The sequence below is a fragment of the Hyaena hyaena genome, unplaced genomic scaffold (genome assembly GCF_003009895.1).
Source record: "Hyaena hyaena isolate Hyena2069 unplaced genomic scaffold, ASM300989v1 scaffold_93, whole genome shotgun sequence".
Taxonomy (NCBI): Eukaryota; Metazoa; Chordata; class Mammalia; order Carnivora; family Hyaenidae; genus Hyaena; species Hyaena hyaena.
Window position 1 is genome coordinate 1,394,527 of NW_024080724.1, and position 15,804 is coordinate 1,410,330.

Genomic DNA, 15,804 nt, shown 5'->3' on the forward strand with positions numbered 1-15,804 from the left:
TTGGACTTTGGGTTGAGTTCTTATTCTGAATGTGAGCTACGGCACAGGGAGACGAGGATCTCTTTTATATAAGGAGGAAAGTTGCTGGGTTCGAGGAACCACTGACACCTGAAGAGGGTACTGTTTAGAAGCGTCCGTTGAGACTTAGGAGGCACTCACACTGCCAGTAATGCTTTATATTTATACTTTAACCTGGCCTATGGATAGTTCCACTGAAGAAGGGGTCCCTTACCGTCGTCATCATCCTGGTTAGGATTTGGTACATCTTTCAGGATGCTGAAGATTTCATCATTGGTTGCTTTACTTTTAAAGGCAACAGCTAAACAGAGGGCAACCGAATGTCCAGGAAGAGAATCTAAGCACAGAATGGGGAAGAGGGTAGGATCAAGTTTTAAGATTGCTATAAACAAATAGCTGAGAAATGTACACAACTGTCTTATGTCCTCAAATTCCTATGCTTTTGTAAGCTGAAAAGCAGAGACTCCATGTATTTCTTTCATTTTGGTCAATGTCCCCTTCCTCCTCCTCTTCCCCGAGACCGTAACAACCAAGTTTGAGTCTGAACAGGTGAAGTTGCCAACTTGTGTTCTTTTGCTCTTCTCTTCTGCTGAGGCCATACGCTTGAACCTACACAAGCCAGAGGCTCATGTGCTGTGACTCTACACGTTTACTGGTGGTTACTGTCTGCTGAGTCCTTATCTGTGCTAATATTCATATACTGTACGGCATCACTAGAGCAACTGGAAGTCTTTTCATGTAAGGTAGACAAGTAATAACTGAAAAGGCAGTCCTGACGTAGCAGTTACTAAGCACTTGGAATGAATGACATCAATTGCAACAGGTCACATGTGCTGTGTGCTTTTCCTTAAAAGTGGGAGAAAGTAAGTGGAAAAAAACTCTCCTGTCGCTGAGGGGTCTACACTGGAGTGCGGGAACCAAGACAGCTACTTAAGAAGTAGCAAGAGAACAGGAAACTGGCTGCTACAGGGTAGTATGTACAGGAAAGGAGCCTTGCCAGCCCCTACAGAGAGTACAGGACTAAAGATAGAAAGGCAAAACTAAGAACCATGAGCACAGAAAAAATAAAAAAGATGTGGCCTGGTTGGAGCAGGTCCCTCAGGAAAGAAGTGACAGATAAGAAAGTAGGAGCAACTGTTAGGAAGCCGTAACTGTTAGGCTCAGTTGTTTCCATAGGAAAAAAGAAAAGTCCACATTCAACAAAAGTTTGAGCTCCAGATATCAAAGAATGTGCCTTCTGCTTCTCTGAGTCAGACTGAGGCAGAGGTCAAAGCTCAGCACGCAGAAGGGCCACCACTGCAGGCTTTGCTCTTTCAGGGAAGCTGCGTGGTAACAGCGGGGCTGCTCAGTAAGCCTGGGCGGGAGTCTGCGCGCTGCCCCTCGGAAGCAATCTCACTCTGGCCTCACCTCTCCGAAGAGATTTCCCCGCCGCAAAATTGGTCTACTAAACACACTTAATTCTCAGAGATTTAAGGATTAAGTTACATAACAGCATAGGAATCGTACTTAGCATCAGGACTGAGTTCATCTCAAGGAAAACAGGTAAAGCAGAGAACTAGGGCACAGGAGAAGGCGAGGAGGGGAGGGAGCTCCAAGACGCAAAGAACTGCTTCCCAAGCTGAGGTGGGAGGGGCGTGGAGGAGCTGCATGCAGCGGCACCCCCGTGGAGCGACTCCACACCTAACTCTCACCTAACTCTCGGCCAGTGACCACCACGGTACAACACCTTACCTTCGTGAAGTGTAGCGCGCAACACAGCGCACCAAATTACAGGCCCTCTGATTCATAGCATGATCTCAGATGTGAGGTGACCAAAGAGTAAGAGAGCTGTATTTAAGAACTTAGTTCTACAGGCCTCTTGCTGGTCAAAATGTATCCCATGTGCACCTATGTTCCCACACCCAAACTGGTATCACAGGATAATCTCCACCGCCATGACATTTATTAAGTTCGGGCTTTAAATTCAACTTGAAGTGCTTAGCAGCATATTTACAATAATGTCATGGATATAACATTATAAGCAATATTAAGAAAAAAGTTCACAAATAATAACTAAGTAGATCATGAACCTTCAAAATGATGACAGGGCAAACCAAATAGTGACTGGTGTAGATCACTTTTCAAACAGACAAAAAATAAACCCAAGAAAAAAAGTTCACTTTCTCCACCTTAAATAATGGACTTCAGTGAATACTGGCATTGTACTTTTCAAAAACAATGGGACTTATTTTATTACTTACTGCTACTTTCATCTCCATACTTGTAAATGCAGGTTGGGTTTGCAGGGCACAGAGCTGAGAAGGTAGGAGGAACAATATCTAATATACGCTGGTGGTAGGACAACCTGTAACATAAATAAGAGCCTTAGAAAATGCCGCTCATCAGTTCCATTATTCATGGTAACATCCAACCTCCCGGACTCAGCTGACAACCAAGAAGCCAAAGGGGAAACCAAGTCCTTAGAGCTTTTGTCTATGACAGCACGCTAAACCTCAGACTTTCTTCAGAACTTACTGGTTTGCGATGAGGGGGGGCCAAGGGTGTGGAGCGGTACCGGGTAGGGCAGGGCAGAGGACCCAGTCTCCATGAGGAGGAGACTGCTTGCACTGTAGCAAATAAATATATAGCAGGGCTAATGGGAGCCAACTTTCCTACTGCCTGAAAACGTATTTAGGAATCATGGCAGGGGCGCCTGGGTGGCTCAGTCGGTTAAGCAACTGACTCTTGATTTTGGCTCAGGTCATGATCTCACAGTTCATGGATTCGAACTCCGCATCAGACTCTGTGCTGACAGTGTGGAGCCTGCTTGGGATTCTCTCTCTGCTCCTCTCCCACTCTAAAATTAAACTTAAAAAAAAAAAAAAAAAAAAAAAACATGGCAAAAGGGAGGGCTAGAAAAAAATGAGGTGCTGAGATGGAATTGGAGGGATACACACACCTTGGTGGATATAAAAGTGTGTGTGTGTGTATGTGAGTGCACGTGTGCATGTGTACATAAATGCATGTACTACCTATGTCCGTCCAGACTCAATGACATCCCCATGGCGACTAAAGCATCAGGTGTCCAGATCTTGGTTCCTAAATACCATACTCCACTATTAAAAACTTGGGCTCTGTAAATAAACAGGTGATTCCAAGGGAGAGGCAAGAAATGAATGGAGGGGAATATTAAGAGAGAGAGAGGAGGACACAGGAGCCTTAAGGGGTTCCCCAATGAATCAGGGACAATTTGAGCATCAAAATAATGATAGTAATAGATTGCAACTCATTGAATGAAACAGAAATCTATTAGTCTCTACTGATATGTAAACAATGAAATAAATAAATAGGTGAAAAAGGAAAAGCTCTTTCTTACAGGAGAATGTTGACCAATAAATTTGGGGGAAAACCTGGCAAAAGAGAAGCATTACTTGGCAATCATCATACTGGTGGCAAATAAAAGTAACAGTTGTCAGGAGAGGTTTGATGGAGAAAAGGATATAAGTATAATCTCAGATTATCACCCACAAAATATTAATCATTTACAAAGGGAAAATGGTGGAGAAGCCTGGGAGACACTGACACGACCAGATGGTCAAGGTTAACATGTCCAGGGGAGGGATTCATGTGCCTCCCGACAGGATGCCTGGAGAAGAACACAATGTAGGTCCCAAGTGTGTGTGTGTGTGTGGCGGTGTCTCAAGAAAGAAAGGCCTAGCTTCTTTACAACTGACAGGGCATGAAAGACAAGAAAGAACTGGTCAAGTGAGAAATGTGTAGAGAATGACAACTAAACGCTACCCGTGTGGTCCTGGATGGGACTGTGGACCAGAAAGAGAAGAGACGTATCAGGAAGCTGGCAAACTCACTGTTAAAGGATGACAGGACATCACATCTGCAGCTCGTTTTCAGAGGGCTCAGTGGAGAGGGAGAGGGGGAGGGGGAGGGGGAGGGGGAGTGTGTGTGTGTGTGTGTGTGTGTGTGTGTGTGTACACACAACAGTGAAGTGAAAGTGAACCTTAGAACAAACGTGGTAAAAGTATTAACAACCAGGGAGTCTAGGGTACAGAGCTCTTTGCAGTACTTTGGCAACTTTCCTGAAATGTGAAATTATTTCAAAGTACATTTGACAAAAAAGAAAAAAAAATCTTATTGGCCTAGTTCACCTGGAATCCAGATGACAAGTTTCCTTAATTTTTTTTAGCCTAAATCTTGACTAAAATCTGAAAGGGGAGAGAGGCAGTACTTGGATTTAAAAAGTGATATTCTGGACATACATCACAAATGCAAAGAAGAGAAAAAACAAAAAACAAACAAACAAAAAAACCCCAAAGAAATTAGAAGAACTAAGCTAAGAAGAAAACACAAAGAACTTACCTCATACATTTTTCTAGAACTTCTCTTACAAACTTTGGCTTGGGACTTTCAGGATCTTGAGTAAGACAATCTGACCTAAAGAGAAAATGATAGTTTTATAAAACTTCTTACGCATAATCTGCCCTTATACCTAATGTGTACTTAGCTACAAATTATTTCATTTATATATACGTAAATACCAAAACTAAACTAGACATTTCAGACTGTGAAGGAGACCGCTTTTATGCTACAGCTTTAGATATTAAGTTTTATTAAGAAAGACTGCAGAGAAAGGAAAGATAAAACATACCACCACTTACCAATCTTCCCAGCTCCAACGGAACTGGAAGTTACTTAGATGATGAGAAAACCAATTAATAAACCTATAGAGAGAAGCGGGCGGTGTTGGGGAGATAGAAAAGGATGAATGGTTGCAATTTGTAACAGGAACTTACATAATTCTTCAGACTAATAAAACCCCATTTATCGAGTTAAATGAAAAGCACATATTCCACTGAAGTTTATCTTCTCTTGCCACTTACCTTTTTGTCTATAAACCCTACCATTTATCTCCTCCAAAAAATAAGTACCATATCTCACTCTTTCTACAAATACTATCCTTTTTAAGTAACAGATATAATTCGAGTGCCTGTTTTGTGTACACACACACACGGTTGATTTCTCATAACTTTCAAGTAATGCACTATTTTCCCCATTTCATAAAAGAGCCCATCCCTCCCTCTGCCAAAAAAAGATAATTGCATGTAAAACATTTTATAAATGGTAGAACCAAGGAATACAGTCTTTCATCTACACTCTTCTCACCACAAAATATACCATCACTTCCCTCTAAAAATACAACAGATCTAACTAAACAGAAGTCACTTTAGTACAATGCTATGATGTTTCTAAGTGCCCAACGTGTATTTACTGAATAAATAGCAAAACTAGGATTCTCAACACAACTAGTTTTATCAATTAGACTGGGAGAAAAATCAGAAGACACTTTCTTAAAGCATGCTCCTCATGGTTCTGTAATTTCAATCATTGAAACTACTCAAGATAAGAGGTCTGACAAAGAAATAGTCCTTACTGATAATTCTGAAATGGAAATCTGAACAATGACATGAAAGATCATGGAGGGCACCTGCGTAGCGCAGTCGGTTAAGTATCTGACTTCGGCTTAGGTCACGATCTCATGATTCTTGAGTCTGAGTCCCACATTGGGTGAGCTCAAGCCCCACTTTGGGCTCTGCACTCTCTCTCTCTCTGCCCCTAGTGGGATTCTCTCACTCTCCCTCTTGCTCCGCCCCTTGATCACTTGCATGCTTTCTCTCTCAAAATAAAAAAATATCACTCCTTTAAAAAAGAAAAATAAAAAAGATCGTGGAATTTGGAGAAATGTTCAGTACCTGTCTGATCTCATTTGGGGAACCGACAGAGGTAAGAAAGTGCCAGCTGATAAAGGTGGTGCACATGCCTCCCCAGAAAGGAGACAGTGGGCTTGCAATTACCACACCTCTAAAAATCCAATATGATGTTTTGTATAAACTGAGTCAGTCTTCAAGCTGTAGTTATATAGAAGCTAATTATTTTAGAAGCAGATACTATCCATTAACAAACAAAAATACATATCTAATATTTATTGATACATGATATACAGTATTAGATTCTGCTTCTGCACAGGAGTTAGCATAAAGCCTGTTTTAAAAGCTTATGTACCCAATTACAAAGGAAAGGTAGAACTATACCTAAGCACCAAACAAGTCAATAATGAATGAAATTAAAGAAAACCTCAGCATGGTCATCATTTGATATGAAAGTTTGACTAGAAAGTGTAATGTTACAAGTATGAGTTTTATTACTATACAAAGGATTATTTTGCGAAGGCAAGAAAGAAAAATCAACTTAGAAATTCTTAAAAAGGCAAATGTTTTGCTGATCAAATTCTTTTATAAAGCACAGGGAGTAGAAGCTGGTAACAATCAGTCTAGAAATAAGGCAATTACTATACCTGTCTACACACGTAGTATTCATCGTGTCCAAACGCATGTATAACATTTCCGTTGCCTGTGCAAGCTGTGAATTTGAGGATAAGGAAAACTATTCTCCATCCTCCAAAATAAGTTGTGATAAATAACATTTCTTAGAAGTCTGTACAATGACTAATAATATTGAGCATCTTTTCAATGTAATTGATTTAGAGTTATCAAAGATATACAATAAATCTGACCTATAAACACCCATGAAATAAAGACAGTGAATATTTACCGCACCTCCAAAATTTCCCCACGCTCCTCTGTAACCTATTCTTCCCCTCTTCCCCCATGTCCGCAAGCAAATATTGGTCGGCTATCACTGGATTACTTTGCATTTTCTAGAATTCTGTGAAAATGGAATCATACAGTATACATTTTTATTTGTTTGGCATCTCTTAATCAGCCTATGTATTTTCTGATTTATTCAAATTGTTGCCTGCACCAAAAATTTGTTCCTTTTTGTTACTAAGTAGTATTCTATTGTGTAGATATGACATATTTGTATATACATTCATGTACTGGTATTTGGATCGTCTCATTTCGGGTTATTACAAATAAAGTTTCAATGAATATTAATGTCCAAGTCTTTGTCAGGAAATGTGCCTTCATTTTCCTTAGATAAATACCTAAGAGTGGCTGGATTGAGTGGTACACGTATGCTTAACTTTTGAAGAAATGCCAAACTTTTCATGAAGTGATTTAAACCCACGGTAAGAAATATTTAATAATCTTCTAAAGGCAGGCCAAAGAAAGTAAGTTTACAAACCACAAAAAGGATACAACTTGGGGCAGTGAACCAGGCTGAAGCTTGCACAGCTCGATGAGCAGTGTCGTGTACATCACATCAATGTGAGGGGGGGCCGGGAGCTGAAACAGCTCTGCAAAGATCACCTACGAAAGAATCACAAGTCAGAACTCAATTCCACAGGTATCTATGCACTCCCATCAGAAAGACCTCAACATTCTACATGTAAACTCTAACTCCATGGCCTTCATAATGAAAAAAGAATTACTTTTTAGTCTTTAAAATTATGTTCTTTAAAACATGAAGACCTGTAATTGAATACTGTAATGAACACTGTGTCGCAATCAAATAAGAATGAGCACATGCTTATCTGATACTCCCAGAGAACCATGCAATTAAACTCCAACTCTGGAAGTACCAGAGCTGATTTGGGCAGCACTCATGGATCCACCAGGGACTCCTGACTACAAGTAGTAAAAGCCCTTAGTAGACTCTGCGGATAGGAACAGAAGATAGTGAAGTCAGTCCAGGCTGCTACATTTTAAAATCAGTGCCCAGAAATCCCTTTGGTAGTCCAAGACTTCTTTGCCATGTTACTCAGAAACTTATTTCTGCCCTCCCTGTGTAATTTGTGGGCCACCTACCTAGAATTGTACAGCCTGGTGTGCATTCTTTCTTCTCACTCCCATCTCCCATACCTCTGTACTTCATTCTGATGAATTTTTACACATTTTTCAGATTTGAAATTTTAATTGACATGTCAACGAGTCAAGTTCATAGCCTAAACGCACACTCAAGTTTTATAAAGCTAGGACAAATGCATTATTTTTAAGAAAGCACATATGTGCAGTATGAACAAAAAGTGAATCTTAAATAATACATCACAACTATACTTGGTTGAGTATTTTAACATAAAGGGATAATGCAATTAAAAGTTTGACTCAAGTGTCAAGTGAAAACAGTTTTTCAGAACATAAATCTCTACAAGGTGTTCAACTTTACTACTATCACTCTCCTGTATGACTTAATATGGGGTCGAAAGCATTATTTATTCTTCCTAGTTCTGAAAACAAGTGGCTCTTTTGTTTTCTAGGAATAAACAAAGATTCATACTTATCTGTACCTTGTCATACGAGGAATAATATACTAGTTAAAGGTTATGCTAGTAATAAGAGGCCAGATAAACATTTAAGGAACGGTCATCTGTGTAAAGTAATACAATGTTTTAAACTATTCAAGCCCATTTTACATCTTGTAAGCGGACAATGTATTGACAGGACTGGAGGTAACTTAACATTACCCATGATAACTATCCATGAATGAAGACATACTATATAAATAACTTATGGGCAACAAAATTCCATTTGGCTACTGGTCTCAACCTCCTCTTTTCTCTTTAATAACATGGCTAGCAGAACACCAGAACCAACAGCATTTTCCTCATTCCTGTGTTAATTTTCAGGACCTGACAAGTTGCAAGGAAAAGAAAAAAAAGCCCGGAGTCGACTACACTTTAAAATCAGCAGAAAGATTCTGAGACGTAGACACATGCTCCGTGTGGAATGCATACCTCGACTATGTGGTAGTTCAAGGGGATCTTGTTCTTCCCTGGATAGCTCACCAGCTGTGCAGCACTACAAACAATGTAACTGAAGTTTAATAATAAGTATACAGAGATACAGAAAAAAATCAAATAAGCAGATCCAAAAGCAGGGTTTGGATACAAGGGGAAGACATCTTTTCTGAAATGCTCTAGATTTCAGGCACCTCACTTAAATATAGCACAAATTACTTTGTTTACCACAAGAAAACTCTTTAATGCAACCAAAATTCCTTGAAAGATCAAAAATGTAAGAAATAATACTAAGAAATCATATTCGGATCTACTAAAAAAATGTTTTGAGCAGACCACTCCCAAAATACTGTATTCCTTTCCATCCTAAAATCTAAACCAAAACTTTCCAAGGCTTAAGGAAATACTGAAACTAAACTTTTCCAAAGCTTGATATGTAAGTGCTAAAAAACTATTAATATTCATTTATTCCCATAATATTCATACTAAAACCAGTTTGTCATTCAACTTAATTTGTCCACAGCATCCGGCAAACATCCACACAAAAAAGTCAACATCATGTGCACATCTCTATAAAGCACTATAGAACCTTAAAGCACCGAACCTTAAAGCACCCAGGCAACAACTATTTGAGTGCAAAGGGCCTTGAGAAAGCAAAGAAGTATTTTTAGAAACTGGTTTAATTTTTTAGCAGGAAAAGAGGAGGATTTTCTTGCACTCTTAATACACATTTTGCTCTTACCAAATCAAATCAACTATTTTTTCTCCACTCTGAAAGCTACCATGAAAACAACCTTACCAAGTCTTCCTTTCCTTCCAGTGAGACTTAATGATGCAGTGAAGGTTCTCTTCTATTACAAATCTTTCAACTGAATGACTCCCTGGCATGACAGGACCCTGGGAAGAAAACCAAATGTATATGTACTATAAGCCTAAAAGAGATACTTACTTTCATTTATTCAACAAATATTCCCGAGCTTATTATGTTCCACACACTACACTGGGTGCTGAGGATTTTAAAAATTCAGATGTGTGAAACCTCTGTATTTCAACACATCTCACTGTCACGTTCACTACAACACAATGAGTGTCAGCTGCGGTGTTTCTTCCAGCACCCTCGACACCGGGCTGTCACCATCCATCTCAATTAAGCCAAAGAATCTGTATTATTGGCTCCATACAGTTGATTTTTTAAACCATGAGAGTGGATTAATTTCCATAATACATACAGAGAGGAAATATTCTATTTCAAACACTCTAAAGCCATAAAAGGTACATATGCATAGAAAGACAGACATACTACATTGTTTAAAAAAAATGGTTAGGAAACATTACCTGCATGATATTTTTTAAAGTATATGCATAGCAAACAGGTTCAAAGAGTTCATTTTTATTTACTTATTATTTACTATTATAAACTCTTAATGACTTTTACTTTAAGCTCATTCTTTTTTCAAATAAACATTTTTTTCAAAGGCCGAGACAAAACAAAATCCTCTTCATTTTGAGAACAAATATTTTATAGGTTTACGCTCTTCTGGCAAAGGAAAATGGGCACATTAGAGAGGCAATATTAATAAAGTATAAATATTAAGTTTACTTATAAATTAAGTATAAATACAGAGGCACAATCGATGAAGGAAAATCAAATTTGGGGGCACCTGAGGGGTTCAGTCAGTTGAGCACTCAACTCTTGATTTTGGCTCAGGTCATGATCCCAGGGTTGTGGGATCGAGCCCTGCATTAGGCTCCACACTAAGCATGGAGCCTGCTGAAGATCCCCCCCCACCCCCCGCCGCCCTCCTCTCTCTCTCCCCCCCGCTGGTGCACACACACTTTCTCAAATAAAAGGTAAAAATTACAAAAAAAAAAAGAAAAGAAAAGAAAAGCAAATTTTGAGGTGCAGTTCTCCTTGCATGGCCAAATGCCTAATTAACAAAGATTCTACCATCTTAAATGTAAGTTAGAGTTCCAATCAGATAAACCTTACTAAACCATCACATAATGGTGACTAAAAGCATTTCACTATTTATGAAATATAGCAAAGTGAGAAGCAAGCTGATAATTTTGAATAAATAGCTGAGTATCTGATGATCTACTCTGAGATCGATTATACACATACTAAATTTTCACTGGTCAGAAACAATTTAGGGTAAGACAGAAAAGAGAGAATAGGAGAAAGAAAGCTGAAGTGTGACCTCAGGTGGTAATACTGGTTCTCATGCCAGTGGCTCTCAACTGGGGGCAATTTTGCCTTCAGGGGTCACCTGGCAATCTCTGGATTGTGGTTGTCACACCTGACATTTACCCTCTAAATGCTGCTGGTAGAGGCCAGGGGTGCTGCTACGCATCCTCCAGTTCACAAGACACGCTGCACCAGAAAGAATTCTCCAGTCCCAAATGTGAACTGTGCCAAGGCTGAGAAACCCTGCTCTCTGCTGACTAGGATGTACTAAGCAACAGTACGGTACTTGAGCCAGAACCGACCAAGCAATCATTGTGCTTGCTGTTTGGCTGTTAAGACAGTCATTCAAATATATAAAATAAAGCATAGTTAAATGTAAATTTTTATACCAAAGGTCAGTGTCAAAATTATACATTTTCTTAATTGTTAAAGTATAATGGCTGTTAACAATTTGACTTCACAATAAAGAATATGTATATTTAAAAACTATAGTCAGTTTATACTAATCTTAGAGGTTAAGTTAAAAATATTTTATAATATATTTAAAGAACAATTATATAATAAGAATAATAAGATGAGCTGTGAGGGTTAGAGAGAGAAGGATAATCTCAAAAACTGGAGATTTTTCTTGAAAAACAGCCTTATTAAGACTAATAATATTGCTGAGCTCGTGTCACAATCCGTCCTATTCATTTTACATGTTAGTGATTTATTCTCATAGAACTTATCAGAGCATCTACTACTCCGCCAGGAAACTGACTCACCCACAGCCATACAGCTGGGATCTGACTAGGGCAGGACTAAAACCCGAACGAGTCTGGCGGGTAAACCCACACTTACACGCACACTGCGCTCTTGTTCTATTTACACGTGCCAGGTTCTTGCACGAGCAGAGATACCATTCACTAAGTTAAGCTGCTAACTTCACTGCTGTTGGTCCTCTGAGGTAATGAACCACTTGAGGGCGACATGTATCATAGGCTTAATTCAACAGGATTAAACCACAAGTACAATGCAACACGGGCCCTCTGACAGGAACTGTTGGTGGTCACGCACCTCGGGGTCATCCGTGTAATCGAACATTCTGAAGATGACCCTTGGCATCGGGTACACCGAATCTTCCGTGTGAGGCGGCGGTGTGAAAGGGGGCAGGTTGTGCTGCAGGGCTTCGCACAGGATGCTGTCAAAGGCAAGATAAGGTCTTAGGATGTGCCGCTCCTGCCAACGATCCTTTTTCAATTTCTGAATCTGGGCCCACAGGCAATCTAAATACTAAAGACAGATTAATTTTTAATAATTAATATATATATTTGAAGCTCACAGGAAAAAACATTTTGACTAGAATAAACCAAATGTCAGTACCTTCTAAAATACAGGATATAAAAGTAAGCTAGTTTGCAATTAAATACACTATAAAGAACGGTACTAAGTTTTTGTTTTTAATTACTTTAACTCTGCATGTCTGAGGCTGTTACCACTTACACTCTCAATAAAAAGATAATTTAAATAAATTTAAATAAAAAAGATCTCAACTCTATGATATCTGGAATCCCAGAGAAGAGGAAATGCTTTGATTAGATTCTAACACTTATTAAAAATCCACTACATGCCTAGGGCTATGAGGAGCTGGACCCAGATAGGAGCTGTGGAAAAGCAGCTAAGGCATATAAATGGAAGGATCTGAGTGTGTCACAGAGGTAAGAACCTACTCCAGAGCTGACCGTGCTTGTGTCACAAGAGACTGCAAATCAACTTACCTCTTCCTGCGGATGCGGTTTCTCAGCAGTCCACACCTGTAACATGGGCACGTGAGTCTTCTGGCGTCTTCTAAAGATAAAAATGAAAACGTACACTCAGGTGTTTAGCAACACAAAAGATTTCACTTGTTTTATGATTAATAAAATGCAAATTAAAGCAGTGAAACATTTTTACCTATCAGATATGAAAAATTCTGATAATGTAATTAAATTGCCAAAATGTGGGCACATAGAAAGTTTCAGACTTTGCTGGCAGAGGGGCTAATTGATACAATCTCTTTAAAGGAGATCTGGAAGAATATAATCTCTGTGGAAGGCAATTTGACTAAATCTACCAAAATTAAAATCGTTAAGGCACTTCAGCCCAGCAATGCCAATTCTGAGAATTCACCCTCCCAAATATATTTGTACATGTGCACAAAGACATATAAATAAGAATGTTCACTGAAACATTATGGTATATTAAGAGTGGAATACTGTACAGCTGTTAAAAAGGATATAGACCTATACACTTTTATGCAACAAATCCAAGTTATAGTAAGTGGGAAAAAAAAAAGCAAGTGAAAACAGTGTGTAGACTGGACTACCGTTTGTGTAAGAGAAGGACATACATTCAAATGATAGGATATTCATATTCTTTTATTTTTATTCTTTTGCAAACATCTATATTTTATTTATTTATTTTTAAGGTTTTATTTTTTTAAAAAAGTAATCTCTATACCCAACGTGGGGCTCGAACTTACAACCTCAAGATCAAGGGTTGCAAGCTCTACTGACTGAGCCAGCCAGGTGCCCCAGCAAACATCTACGTTAAAAAAAAAGCCAGTACAACTTTCAAAAATATAAAAACATTTAAAAAATTTATCTTTTAAAAGTAGCTTTGGAGTGCCTGGGTGGCTCAGTCGGTTAAGCGTCCAACTTCGGCTCAGGTTATGATTTCATAGTTCGTGGGTTCGAGCCCCACGTCAGGCTCTGTGCTGACGGCTAGCTCAGAGCCCGGAGCCTGTTTTGATTCTGTGTCTCCCTCTCTCTCTGACCCTCCCCTGTTCACGCTGTCTCTCTCTCTCTCTCAGAAATAAATAAAACATTAAAAAATTTAAAAAAAAATGTTAAGTAGCTTAATATAATGAGAATACAGATTTTTATCTTTAGTTTTTTTTTTTTTAATAACTGTCAATTACCTATTAATAGATAGAAAATAAACTTAAAACTATCCTGAAAAAATTTAAGGGGACACAAAACCATCACCATGCTGCTGCGTAAAAAAGACTAAATTTATGAACAAGACTAATTGCTGGTATTACACCTAATAAGAGAAATCAAGTTTTTACACCCACGTGGAAGAAGCAGGTAACAGGAGGATATGAGGCTTTTTAAAAAAATTTTATTTTGAGAGAGCGAGCTGGGGAGGGGCAGAGAGAGGGAGATACAGAATCTGAAACAGGATCCAGGCTCTGAGCTAGCTGTCAACACAGAGCCCAATACGGGGCTCGAACCCACCAACCGTGAGACCATGACCTGAGCCGGAGTCGGACACTTAACCGACTGAGCCACCCAGGTACCACAACCACCACAGGTGATTCTAATGCATACTAAGATTTTGAGAACTACTATGTTAAGATTATTTTATGCCTTTGCCTACATACACAAAAGCAGCTTAAAAGGAGCTATGTTACCAAATCCTTTGCACCAGCAAAGTAAGCAAATATATTTGGTTATTCTGAGGTCTCAGTAAATGACAACAGTAAGGGAATGAGATTACTAGAGAAAGCTGTAGGGAACTCTACAGGTTATCTTTTGAGAAATGAAACTGACATGTTTACTACTAACAGATAAAATATAACACATCATATCAGTAAAAACTACGAGCTGTGCTCTTACTTAAGATAGCTTTCAGTGTTGGCAAAGATGCGGTCCATCTCTGCATCTTTCTTTTCATACAACTCCTTTCCAACCCAGGGCAAAGATGACAGAAATGCATACACATACCAATCCCGCCGCACCTGAAGAAATTTTTAAAAAGGCAAATTTAAAACGTGTGGTTAATATTCATTCGTATTGTATTTATTTATGAAGGAAATCCTATGGAGGCTATAATAGGGCTTAGGTAAGACCTGGCTCAATCAGAGCATTTCTACATCAGTTTTATTAGACAGAGTCATTTAAATTAACATACAGATGACATGAGAACTGATCCCTATGGCAGGAGACTTAACTTCTAGATATTAAGAATGTGTGATAATCTGCTGTTATCTTTTAGTTTTTATTACTTAAGGGTTATCAGTGAAAAATTCCTAGTACTATACGGACAAGATTCAGGTCTCCTTACCTGAGGTACATCTTCTTCCTGAGTTACACTTACAAAATTTTCAAACATAGCAACCATGGACGGGGCAGCAATGACATGACAATTCACAAGATCAGATAAAAAACGGACCTGTTAGGGAAAACAATTTCTATTAAATCTAAATGTAGTATAAACATAAAAATAAGCAATCTTGTGATGATTGAAACCACAGGTCTGAAAAGCTACACCTCAAGGTCAAATATAGCCTGCTGTCTGTTTTTCGTTTGCACAGCCTATGAACTAAGAACAGTTTTTCGTTATTTAAATGTTTGAAAAAGTCTAAAAGAATATTTTATGATTCATACAACTTACATGAAATTAAAGCTCACAAATGAGCTTGTATTGGACCACAGCACTCGCTTTCATTTCTGTGTTGTCTATGCTGCTTTCAAGTGACAACGGCAGAGCTGAGTAGTTGTGACAAAAGCCGTACGAAGCACAGGAATATGCATTTATAGGTTTCCACTCCATATTACACTAAGAACCTAGACTGTAATATTATAGCTACCTCAACCTGTAATCTTTTCTGTTCTCTGTGAAAAAATTTTCACTGGACTATATATAGAAATGGAAATTTCTAAACGGGTACTTGTTGGGTGTCCTTTGCGTGTCACTGCTAAGCACTCTTAAAAGTCCCTGTCATGTGGGAGCTCACAGTCTAGTGGGACGAGCCTAATCTCAACCCAAAGGAATGACTCTTATACTAGAAGGTAAATAAAAAGTGCTCTAGGAAAAGTAATAAAAGGGGGAGGGGAAAGCCTCATAGAGGAGGTAACATCTAGGCTTGGCTGTAACAGATGACTGA

At 38.8% G+C, this 15,804-nt stretch overlaps 1 protein-coding gene across 1 annotated transcript in view; it reads right to left on the minus strand.

Annotated features, from left to right (window-relative positions):
- Nucleotides 1-15,804, minus strand: part of NCBP1 (nuclear cap binding protein subunit 1) — a 37,982-nt gene that overhangs the window by 10,089 nt on the left and 12,089 nt on the right. Inside the window, exons 5-16 of the mRNA XM_039234755.1 lie at nucleotides 14,982-15,089; nucleotides 14,534-14,655; nucleotides 12,653-12,722; nucleotides 11,952-12,167; nucleotides 9,510-9,607; nucleotides 8,708-8,771; nucleotides 7,173-7,283; nucleotides 6,368-6,432; nucleotides 4,674-4,736; nucleotides 4,375-4,449; nucleotides 2,259-2,362; nucleotides 233-355 (exon numbers count right to left, since the gene is read on the minus strand). Coding sequence (XP_039090686.1) covers nucleotides 233-355; nucleotides 2,259-2,362; nucleotides 4,375-4,449; nucleotides 4,674-4,736; nucleotides 6,368-6,432; nucleotides 7,173-7,283; nucleotides 8,708-8,771; nucleotides 9,510-9,607; nucleotides 11,952-12,167; nucleotides 12,653-12,722; nucleotides 14,534-14,655; nucleotides 14,982-15,089 — 1,219 coding nt within the window. The remainder of the gene's footprint in view (nucleotides 1-232; nucleotides 356-2,258; nucleotides 2,363-4,374; nucleotides 4,450-4,673; nucleotides 4,737-6,367; nucleotides 6,433-7,172; nucleotides 7,284-8,707; nucleotides 8,772-9,509; nucleotides 9,608-11,951; nucleotides 12,168-12,652; nucleotides 12,723-14,533; nucleotides 14,656-14,981; nucleotides 15,090-15,804) is intronic.